Genomic DNA, 12,031 nt, shown 5'->3' on the forward strand with positions numbered 1-12,031 from the left:
TATATATATATATATATATATATATATATATATATATACACACACACACACACAGTAGGCTCTCGCCAATAACAACTTCCACAATAACGGTAAGTTACAATAGATACCCATTTTCGATAACGTCTGGATTCTCTTGAATAACGGAAATTTCGCGGGAAGCGTCCGAGCGCATCAATGATAGCGTTTGTTTGCCGCCATGTTGATGACGTAGTTGTCCACTCCGCCTCACTCTCACACACGCTCAGTGGAATACAGCGCTGCGCCCACGTGTGAGATTTTCGCCACTATAACCAGTGGTTGTTAGGGTCGGTGATCAATAATGGCTTCTGCATTTTTGCCTGTGGGGGCTAGGGGAGGTGGTGGAGGGAGTGATTTGCCACCTGAATGACTGGGAACTTTTAAAGTGAGGAAATTGAACTGTCCTGAGTCTAAAGTGCGAAATATTAAGAAGAACTTAGAGGAGACCAAGAAGAGTATTGCGCTGGCTAAAAATATTTCGGTAGTGATGGAAATGCGAGGCGAGCTATGAATGATAAAGGCGATAGAAACAGGTTGTTAGTGATAACAGAGCATTTTCTTGTGAAATGGTTAGCTTGTAGAATGAAAGACAGTGCAAGTGCTAGCTGCCCTTAGATACGGAACAATCATCACACTAAGCACCTCAAAAACTAAGTGTTATATTACCTAAACTCTTTATTTTGATGATTGAATAGCAATTCTTTTTATTTCAGCTAACAACAAGTGTTAGGAGGGCTTCAAGGGGAAAAATGGGTGAAATTCTTGTGGCAGCGGAACCAATAAACCCTTTTTACATGTATTTTATTGTCACACAAATAACGTTTTCGTTAATAACGGTGTTTTTCAGGCACCTATTAAACGTTATTGGTGAGAGCCTACTGTAGTCTAGAACTGCTTTTAGTGCTCTTGTGGTATTGTCGGTAGCGTTCCCTGGTCCCATGTATTAGGTCAAGGGTTCGAGTCCTGGCTGGTGTGGTAGTTGATATATATATATATATATATATATATATATATATATATATATATATATATATATATATATATATATATATATATATATATATATATATATATATATATATATATACACAGCTAGACCCCGACTTACGACAGCCGCAGTTGTGACCATTTTTTTTTCAAAATGACACACGCATTTTCTATACCGAAACGTTTCCAGTTAATGTAGTCTCCATGTATAATAAGAAAATTATGGGGGCCCCATGTGCATTCAGCTGACTACATTAAAGGCAAGTGCTCAGTCACACTGTATCCATCCCTCATTATTTATTACTTTCACTGTACTGTATCCATTCCTCATTATTTATCACTTTTACTGTATTGTATTTCATTGTAGATTTTTTATTTAAAAAAAAAATAATTATTATTTTTTATCTATGTCGGACTTACGACCATTCGGACTTACGACCTGGATTTTGGTCCCTAACCCCGTCGTAAGTGGGGGTCTAGCTGTATATATATATCAAAAAATGGTCCTACAATGCTGTTCAAAGTTTTAGTGTTGTGTATTTATCTAGGAAACACCCCTGTAAATTTTCTTAATGATCGGTGCATGTTTGAGCTAGCACCGTCGGCTTTACAAAATAACAAGGAATATTATTATCTAATGAACAAATTTAGTGGAATTTCTTTTATTAGACTTATAAGATATACTAACACCAAGCAAATGATCGATCATATCAATCTTAATACCCAAAAAAATATTATAGATTAGTACGGAATACAATAATCCCAATAATTGCATTTCTACGATCAAGACTCATTTCTCTCAACTGGCGTACAGTAAAAAAAAGAAATACTACTACCCCGCAATGCCTGGAGTGTTTGAGGAGCGCCAGCAGGAGATTGCTGACTTCTTCCGTGAATCTCTAGCCCAACCATTTACACGTGGCGACTACAAGGAGCTGGTAGAGCTTTGTCTGCTGCTTGTAACTAAAAGATCCGAGCCAGTGAACTTCACGATGGTCTACCCCGGCGCACTTCACAAAGCAAGGTGGATGGCTAAACTGCTCTATACCCTCAAGATTGTTCTTTTGTCAGGCCAGATCAAAGAAAAGTTTCCCAAAACCGAGGTTGTGACTAAAAGTCAAATCAGCAAGTTAGTAAGGTTTGCTGTGCTCACAGTCGCTGTTTATGTCCCATGGTGGATTGTTTGCCCCGTTCCAGCAAGTGCGCCACTGAATGACTTGAATTTGGTCGAAACCTTGGCTGAATTTGCCCCATATGACGCCACAATAGTTGACAAAGCACGTGTGGCACTCAGTAGACACACTTGGTACCTAACTGAGGAGTTGACCCCACTGGCTTTGTTCTCGTCCCAAGTACAAGAAAGGACAAAAGAGGAGATGAGGAAGGCCCTTCTTTACCATGAAGGCACTGAAGTTACTAAGAGAGTGGGGCTCAATCATGGGGGCCATGGAAAGCCATATCTTCTCCCTGTCCCAGAAAGTGGCACTGCCCTGGTGGACCTAATTGGGCTTGACTCAAGCCGGTTCTTCACCATTTTAGGCATGCCCTATCAGTTTCTCCACTCCAGCCAGTGAATAGATGGACCATGACGACTACCTGAACATGAAACAGGTTGTGGACAAGCTTCAGGTCGTCAATGAGGCTGCAGAGTGTGGTGTAAAACTTTGCCATGACTTCCTTAATGTTGCCAGGGATGAGTAGCACTTTCAAGAAGTCCTTCAAGTAGTTGAAAATGACAGACTCCGCATTCCTAATCAGCGCAAACGATCATCTGTTTCCAAACAGAAATCATGGTTTCTTGCTCTAGAGAAGTAATACCTTGTGAATATATGATAAAACCCCTTAATGTACCATGAGAGAATAAGAGTGATTAATTTTTTTGTGTTAGTGATAACAGCTTTTAATTAAGACAGGCAAATGATTTGTGTTAATATCCCTTATGATGGTTGTGTAATCTCATACAGTAGAAGCAATTATCATAGCAACAATAAAGATCAATATTACTAATGAGACAGAGCCCTACTACCTAGGCAAAGATTAGTAGCAACTATCACAGTAACAATAAATATAAATATTATTAGGAGTAGAAAGCCGACAATTAGAAGATTCGTATAAAGTATGCACCCCCCCCCTCTCCATCAGCAATCGACCATGACAGGCAGGAAATTATTGACTGAAGCAGCAGCAGGAAGTCTGTTGACATGCAATTACTGCAGGAAGACAAAGGATATAGACGATGTAGGCGGCCCGAAGTTAAGGACGTTGCAGAATGCGGTAAAGCAAGAACGATATCACTGGTATTGCCCTGACTGCAGGGTAAGGTGGATGAGGCGATTGCAAGACAAAGATGAAGCTGGAGCCACGCTGATTGCCAAACTAGAGCAAGTTGGGATAGTACCCCTTGAAAGGCTGAAAATTAAACTGGAAGGGTACGGGATTCTGGGAAATGTCCTAGAGTGGGTAGAAGACTTTCTCCATGACCGAAAGCAGTGTGTGGTGGTTAATGGCACGAAATCATCATCTGTACCTGTCACAAGCGGGGTACCACAGGGCAGTGTATTGGGCCCGCTTCTGTTTGTTTGCTTCATAAATGACATGCCTGAAGCTGTACATTCCTCCATACAAATGTTTACGGATGACGCCACGTTATTTTGGGAAATTAAGAACCAAGCAGACTGTGAAGAGCTGCAGAAGGATCTCTGTGAGCTTCAAAAATGGTCAAAGAAATGGCTGCTGAGATTCAATGTCACGAAGTGTAAGAGGATGCACCTGGGACGTACCAACAGTAAGGAGGCATATAATATGTCCCAATGGGACGATGAGACTGCATTAAATGAGACGGAATGTGAAAAAGACCTAGGTGTGTACGTTGACAATGAGCTGAAGTTCTCGGGCCATTGCAAGAACAAGGTAAATCAGGTAATAAAGTTATTAGGTCTCATAAGAAGGTCGTTTAGATATCTAGATGGTCCGTCCCTTGTAACAAGATTCAAGAGTGAAGTGCTTCCCCTCCTGGAGTGCTGTCACCCCGTCTGGTCCCCGAGATATGCCAGAGACTGTCAGCAGATGGAAAATGTCCAAAGGAGGGCCACCAGAGTGGTGCCTGCACTGCGGCACCTGAGCTACCCAGAGAGATTGGAGCGCCTGAACTTGCCTATCTGATACTATAGACCGGCAAGAGGAGATATCTGATTGAGGTGTACAATCTTCTCAAGGGGCACTACTCAGTCGAGTGTCCTTACCTGGAGCTGGCAGACACTCGCCCCACAAGGGGACACAGCTCAAGGTTAAAGAAGCCGCAAGTCCGAAAAACTGTGAGGTGTAACTTTTTAGGAGTGAAAGTTGTGAGCTCTTGGAACAATCTGCCATTCAGCGTGGTGACAGCACAGAGTGTGAGCCCTTTCAAGACCAGACTGGATAAGCACTGGAGCAGGTTCAGATACATTCCAAAGCCAGTGCATTTCCAGTACTTATCAACAGTGCGTAACAGACATACCAATCACCCAAGCAGCTAACGAGCCGATCTGTGGTGAAGAGGATAAAAGTAAAGTAAGTAAAAGATATATCCCAACCCTACTGTATTGTTTTCATCAGAAATTTTTATTTTTTGCGTTATTTTCTTTAAGAAATTACTGTACAAGTTCATGGGCACAGTACAGGGTAGATATATCTTTTTTTTTTTTTTTACTTCTGACACCAATCAGCAGAAGTGTCATTGTTAGGCGATTCTCATGCACACACGCTTAATTATTACTTGGCCAATTAGTGCAAGTCTCTCTCACGTGAATTTGAACTAGTGGGAATATGGCTTGTCTGTGAATGTTACTTGTTGGAAAACCTTCATGGAATTCAATGAGTATCTGAGAAAGAAGCCAAAGCTGTTGACATTATTGTGGATCCAAATACCTGCAGTGGCAATCATAAGCAAAATATATTGTAGAACTTCTGTGTTTTATAGTGGATGCAGTCATAGTTTGGACAAATATTTTAATAAGTGGTTATTTCTAAATAAAACCAAACCAAACCTTAGTTGATAAGAAAAATAAGTGGCAGAAGCATTGTTATAGAAGACCTCACCAACTTAACCAAAGAAACCTACCTAACCTGACCTCCTAGCCCTGAGGCTCCACCCTCCGGACCCAACATATTAAACAGAAAGAACTTATGTGAAAAGGCAGCTGAGAGAAGGGGTATGGATTACATGACCTCACACAATGCACCCACAGAGGGTGACCTCACTTTACCTGGAGACCTGACAACGATATCCTCACAAAATATGAAGGTTGTAAATGACCTGATCATGAGTTCCACAACAATTTAAATAATGAGTTACTTAATGCACAAAGGCAGAACATACCATACAGAAAACTCAGATAAAACAACAATGACCCTAAATGGATAAATTATTATTTTAAGAATATTATTGGACAAAGGAAGGCTATAGGTAGAAGAATAAATCGTGGTGAAGTTTACCTCCGAGATTATTATAAGGTATTGGCCAGTAGGGTTAAAACCGAAATAAGAAAAGCAAAAAGGAATAATGAACTGAAGGCAGCAAGGGAAGCAAAGTCAAACCCCAAGGGATTCTTTCAAATGTATCAAACTAAAACACGAGAAAAGATTGGACCAATACAGTCAGATACGGGCGAGCTAACTGATAACGACGGAGGAATGAGCAATAATATGAATAAATATTTTTCAACAGTTTTCACCACCGAAAATTTAAACATGATACCCGGGGCACCGATTATATACAGATAGCGAAGAAAATAGATAAAGCGAGATAGTAATGACGTTAGTAAGCAAATAGACAAGCTAAAGCCGAATAAGTCACCAGGTCCCAATGAGATGTTTGCCAGCCTATTAAAGGAATGTAAGGAAGAGCTTAGTATACCCTTAGCAAATTTGTTTAACCTGTCCTTAAAACTGGGTGTAGTACCAGAATCCTGGAGGATAGCGAATGTAATACCGATTTTCAAGAAGGGAGATAGATCACTATTCTCTAACTACCGTCCAATCAGCTTAACATCAACTGTAGGCAAAGTAATGGAAGCAATAATTTCAAACTCTATTTGAAATCACCTGGAGAAGCACAAGTTGATCAATGATTCCCAACAAGGTTTCACAAGCGGGCGTAAAGCCTTCAACAGAGTCCCACACGAAAGACTAATAAGAAAAGTGGAGGCTCATGGCGTTGGAGGCGATATTCTAAAAAGGATTAGTGCGTGGTTACAGGACAGGAAACAGCGAGTGAGCATTAACGGCACTAAATCCGATTGGAATAACATCACTAATGGAGTACCCCAAGACTCGGTACTTGGACCATTATTATTTATTATATACATAAAAGACAGATATCGGCATAGACAGCAACATAACTAAATTTGCTGATGACTTTAAAATAGGGCGTACAATTAAATGACGAGGGCACCGCAAAACTACAGTAAGATCTAAAAAAAAATTTTGAATGGTCTGAAAAATGGCAGATGAAATTCAATGTGGACAAATGTAAAGTAATCAGTCTAGGACAGTTGTTCTCAACCTGGGGGCCATGACCCCCAAGGGATCCACGGCAAAAATTTGTATTACTTATTTTGACTTGGCAGAAGAGAATTTCATTCTTTTTTTGTCATTTTGTTTAATCATAACGACAATACAATTTTAAAATTTACATACGGTACTCAGGTACTAATTTTTTTTATTTTTTTACGGATTATTTAAAATTTCACAGGTCCTGTCTGTGCGACAGGCGCTGGACCGAGCTGCTGAACTGACTTGTTCAGTACGTGTCCGTGTGTCTTCTTTCTCCACAGCTAACAGAATCAGCTGGGAAAATTGTTGTGGAGTCTGTACGGATGGGGCTCCGGCGATGCTAGGATCAAAATCGGGGTTCCAGAAGCGTGTCAAGGAAGTAGCTCTGAATACCAAGGGGATCCATTGTATGATCCATCGTTTTGAACTGGCGTCGAAAACTCTCCCTGATGAACTTTGCAAGATCCTGGAGGCAGTGGCCAAATGTGTCAACTTTGTGAAAGCTGGAGATCTGAACTCTCGCTTTTTCCAGAACCTTTATAGAGACAAGGATTCAGAGCATGAAGCCCTCCCCTTTTATTCCAAAGTGCGCTGGCTTTCCAAGGGCAATGTTGTGAATCGAGTGTTTGAACTTCGGGGAGAGCTTAAGTTGTTCCTGGAAGTGCAAGGGAAAGATGATCTATTAAGTCACTTCAATGAGGTGTTGTGGGAGCCACGTCTTGCATATTTAGCAGATATATTTGAGCAGCTAAACAGGCTGAATCTCAAGCTGCAGGGCAAGGAAAGAAATGTGTTTCACCTCATGGATTGTCTTCGTGCATTTCTTGCCAAGCTCCAGAATTGGCAAAGGAAAGTCAATACAGGAAATGTTTGAGAATCTTTCAACTGTTCTTGATGAGAATGAAGATCATCTGCTTGACCCATCACTCAAAACTGAAATCAATCAGCACCTGAAATCCTTGGAAAGTGAGCTCAAAAAGTATTTTCCAGAATTCGAGGAGGAAGACGGGAAATTGGTGAGGAATCCTTTCTCTGGCACTATTGATATTGCTACCATTCCCAATGATGTTCAGGACGAATTTCTTGACCTGCAGAATGATTCTGCTGCCAAAGATCTCTATGAAGAAAGATCACTGACTGTATTCTGGTGCTCAATGTATCAGTCATATCCAAAAGTTAGCGAGATTGCACTTCGAGTCCTCTTGCCCTTTTCAACTACCTATTTATGCGAATCTGGTTTCTCCACCCTTCTACATATAAAGAGTAAAAGCCGGAACCGACTGGATGTGGACCCGGACATGAGATGTGCATTGTCAGTGACACAACCTCGGATCAGTCACCTGACTGAAAGGAAACAATGTCAGCCTTCCCATTGGGCTGCGACAAAATATGCAGAGGTCATATGAACTTTTTCTCAACCAAATTCAAGTTTGCTGTGAGGCTTGGCTAGTAGTCACTATAATCTAGTGACGTCAGTTATGTAAATCATGTAAGTCTATCAAAATATAAGATAATGATGATTGTCAACCTTGAAATAAAATAAGGGTATTCTCTTCATCTGCATTTTATTTTTCAACATTATTTGTCAGGGGGTTTGGGAGAAAAATGAAGGAGGCCACGAAGGTGTTGAAAATTCCTCAAGGGGGGAATGGAGTGAAAAAGGTTGAGAACCACTGGTCTAGAAGATGTAAACTGAGAAATCAGATATCAGATGAACAACGATGTTATAGAGAAATTCGAATGTGAGAAAGTCTAATAAAGTACTAAATAAAGGCTAATAAAGTAATGATAAGTAGGAATCTTAAGCCAAGTAAACAATGTGTATTTGCTCGAAACAAGGCTAATAGAGTACTTGGGTTCATACAAAGGAGTGTTAGTTACAAGACTAGAGAGGTTATCCTAAAACTATATCTCGCGCTTGTGAGACCTCACTTGGATTACGCAGTTCAATTCTGGTCACCGTATTACAGAATGGATATCGAATCTTTGGAAAGAATTCAAAGGAGAATGACAAGACTAATCCCAGGCATTAGGAACCTTGAGTACAGAGACAGGCTAAAGCATCTTAATTTGCACTCCCTCAAGAGACGTAGAGTGAGGGACAATATGATAGAGGTGTATAAATGGAAGTCAGGGCTAAACAAAGGTGATATAAGAAAGGTACTCAAACTATCCATCAGGAGCAAACTCATAACAATGGCTTTAAATTAGACAAATTTAGATTTAGGCACGATATAGGTAAACATTGGTTTGGAAATAGAGTAGTGGATTAATGGAACAAGTTACCAAACATCATCATTAAGTCAAATACACTGGATAGCTTCAAACATAGGTTGGATGGATATATGAGCGATAGGGGTTGGGTGTAAATGGGACAGCCCAGTATGGGCAGTTTCCTCCATTCTTATGTTCTTATATGGAGTAAGTATGTTTTTTTTGTGGATGTGAGAGCAGATGCCCGGTCAGTGTGGCTCATAAACATACACTAGCAACTCATGTTGATCGGAGATGATTGGCTGTGTACAGCTGCATCACAACAGACAAAGAAGTGCACGCCTAGTCACCTAATTATCTACTAAAGGCAGTAATTTCCTAAAACACAAGGCAAAATTTTAGTTTCGTACAATCATGGAATCGGGGATTTTTAACACAAGCAGTCAATATATCTCATCCTTCTGACTAACTTTTATTCTATACACTTTTGTCGTGAGTGAATAATAATGAACCCAATAGAACCTGACCTAACCAAACAAAGAAACCTACTTATCCTTACCTAACTTCCTAGCCAAGAGGCTAACCCTCTGCCATATTAAAGAGAAAGTACAGTACTTATTTTGATAGTGACAGGTGCTCCCGTATGTGATAATAAGAGAATAAAACACATCCAGTATCACCATTATTTGACACTTACGAGGTACATGTCATAGTAAGAAAGTCAAAGATTTATTAGATCTATAGATTGCAAATGCTAAAATCCCCAAATGGGATGGTTGTACACAACTAAAATACCAAAAATGATTATCATATCAGAATTCACTGACGAAAATATTTTAAATTATAAAAATCAAAACATGTAATGCATCAGTGGGTTAATCATCAATATTAGCCATTTCTGAGAATAGCACTACCAACAAGAATTGTTTAAGTGTTCATTTTTTCCATATGTTCTTATCAATATAAGTTTTTTTCAGACAACTTTTTATTTTTTTTTTTTTTTTAGTTTTTCTTTATGATCATAAATCACCTGTAATGGGCAGAGCATGAAGGATGAGGGAAATTTCAGGCTAATACACGGTAAAAAAATTATCATGACACTAAAATAATGTCCGTACTTTGTACATGAAAATATTATTTATTTACCGTAAATATTTCTCCGAAAATCTGCCGAGTCACAACATGCCATCTGGTTGTTTACAACCGACCCGCCCAATCTGAGCATACACTGACATTAAAAAAAAAATAAAATAAATTACACCATGACGTTTCAACAAAGTTGCTTTCATTGGTACCAGATATCAAAATAAGTATTTTTTGTTTAATATGGCAGGAGTTCCTCCAGCTAGGAAATTAGGTAAGGTTAGGCAAGTTTTTTGGTTGGTTAGGTCAGGTTCTATTAGGTTCTATTAATGTTACCTTTTTTTTTAATGATTAGTTAATATTGATGACTTGCCCACCGACGCATCATTTGTGTTTATGTTTACTTTACCATATTTTCATCAGAGTTCTGATATGATAATCATTTCTTGTGCAAATGCTTCATTTGGTAGACAATGTAGTGCCTAGGCGCACACTATTTTCTCTCTCTCAGTGGTGTTGCTTTATCCCGAATGTAAACAGCCAATCATAATGACGTATTTCAAAACACTGCCGCCGGGGGCCAGGTCAACGCCGTTGCTCAGTGTATGCTTATGAACCGTTTGGTCAGGGCGGCTGTTCTCACGTCCACAAAAAACGTAAAATTACACCTCTTTTCATTGAATATACCAGGGGTTCCGGAAAGTGGAGCACCACAGCTAGAAAGTTAAGTAGGTTTCTTTGGTTAGGTTGGCGAGGTAGTCCAACAATGCTTCTGCTGCTAGTTTTTTCTTATCAACTCAAGTTAGGTTAGGTTTAATTTAGAAATAACCACTTTTTAACACATTTGCACAAACTATGACAGTGTCCACTACGGCGGTGGGACGGTCATCAATAATTACCAAAACACTATCACAAGAACATGTGGAAAAAATTAACAAAAACGAACAACTCCAAGTGGTTGTGTGGTTCTCAGACATTACCGGTAAGCTCTTGCTAACCCAATAAGCCAGTGGAGATCTTTTGCCTCAACATATAGCTAGACATAGAAACCTTAAATACTGAGTAAATTTGTGTAAGTTGCCATCAACCAAATCTTGTAAAATTTTAGTATCGGTCATCCCTGTATTTAGATATCAAAACTAACCTAAGGTAAGTTACCTAACCAATTTCCTGGTTGACTGAAACTAAATTAATACCGAATCTCAGCAATAATATATATGCAATCAATAGTTTAGAAAATTCAAAGACACTTTTCTTCAATGACGTTTCCCTCTCAAATCACTTAACCTAACCTCCTAATTTTACAATACCAAATAAATTGTCACCCATTATATAATAGCTCCAAAAACACCCACACACGAGGCATAATTCAAGTCTACCACTACAAACACTTCACACCAACACAAAGACACACACACATATACGGGGCCTCTGGAGCTCCACTTACATCGCTCCTGTAGCTGATTATCCTTCAGGGGGATGCCGAAAGTGTCAAAATCCTCAACAATTTGCTCCAGTGTTGACATTTTTATTTTCCTTCTCCTCACACTCGCTTTTCCCGCGCTAAGATCAGCTGATTACAAAGTTTCTCAAAACAAGCTAAACTTTGTTGAAAACGCCCACATTTTTTCTAAAAGAGCTAATTTAATTCCTCTGAGGTCTTTTGAAGAGGTAGATAACGACAGAAACTCAACTTACGGAGGAATATAGCGGAGACAATGATGGAGGAAGGAGCAACAAGTGTCCGCCAGCATTTTGGGAACAAGATTATCCTCACTGACACTAACAAAAACGATGGTTCTAATTTATATTTGAGATGTTTACGGAAAAAAGTGTAAGTCACGTAATTGAGCCGATTTATTTATTTTCCCCCTTTTTTCATACGTAAATTATGTAAAAATCCAAATTTACTGGAAAACGGAAGATCCCACTGCAGCGTTGAGAGGATAAAGGGCACTTCAACTGTGGTAGATATTCTCTACTAACACCAAAGGTAAAAAAAAATATTAAGTTTTCATGTACAGTATACATGCTGGGGGACATATCTGGCTTTCGTCATGTAAAAAATTATTTGCTGACAACGAAATTAATGACGTTTTATAGCATTATAGGTTACAGATTATTGGCATGATAGCCCAAATAACTATATGTTTCGTCGCGAATAGAAATTCAGAGCGTATTCTTGTAAATATTAGAT

The 12,031-nt window shown here is 39.4% G+C and overlaps 1 protein-coding gene across 1 annotated transcript in view; it reads right to left on the reverse strand.

Moving 5' to 3' along the window:
* The window catches only part of LOC121863257 (DNA polymerase alpha subunit B-like), a 68,139-nt gene extending 56,648 nt beyond the window's left edge, over positions 1 to 11,491 (reverse strand). Inside the window, exon 1 of the mRNA XM_042361803.1 lies at positions 11,282 to 11,491. Within this exon, the coding sequence (XP_042217737.1) occupies positions 11,282 to 11,360 (79 nt within the window). The 5' untranslated portion in view covers positions 11,361 to 11,491. The remainder of the gene's footprint in view (positions 1 to 11,281) is intronic.
* Between the last annotated feature and the right edge of the window lie 540 nt (positions 11,492 to 12,031).

The sequence above is a fragment of the Homarus americanus genome, unplaced genomic scaffold (genome assembly GCF_018991925.1).
Source record: "Homarus americanus isolate GMGI-L3 unplaced genomic scaffold, GMGI_Hamer_2.0 scaffold46197, whole genome shotgun sequence".
Taxonomy (NCBI): domain Eukaryota; kingdom Metazoa; phylum Arthropoda; class Malacostraca; order Decapoda; family Nephropidae; genus Homarus; species Homarus americanus.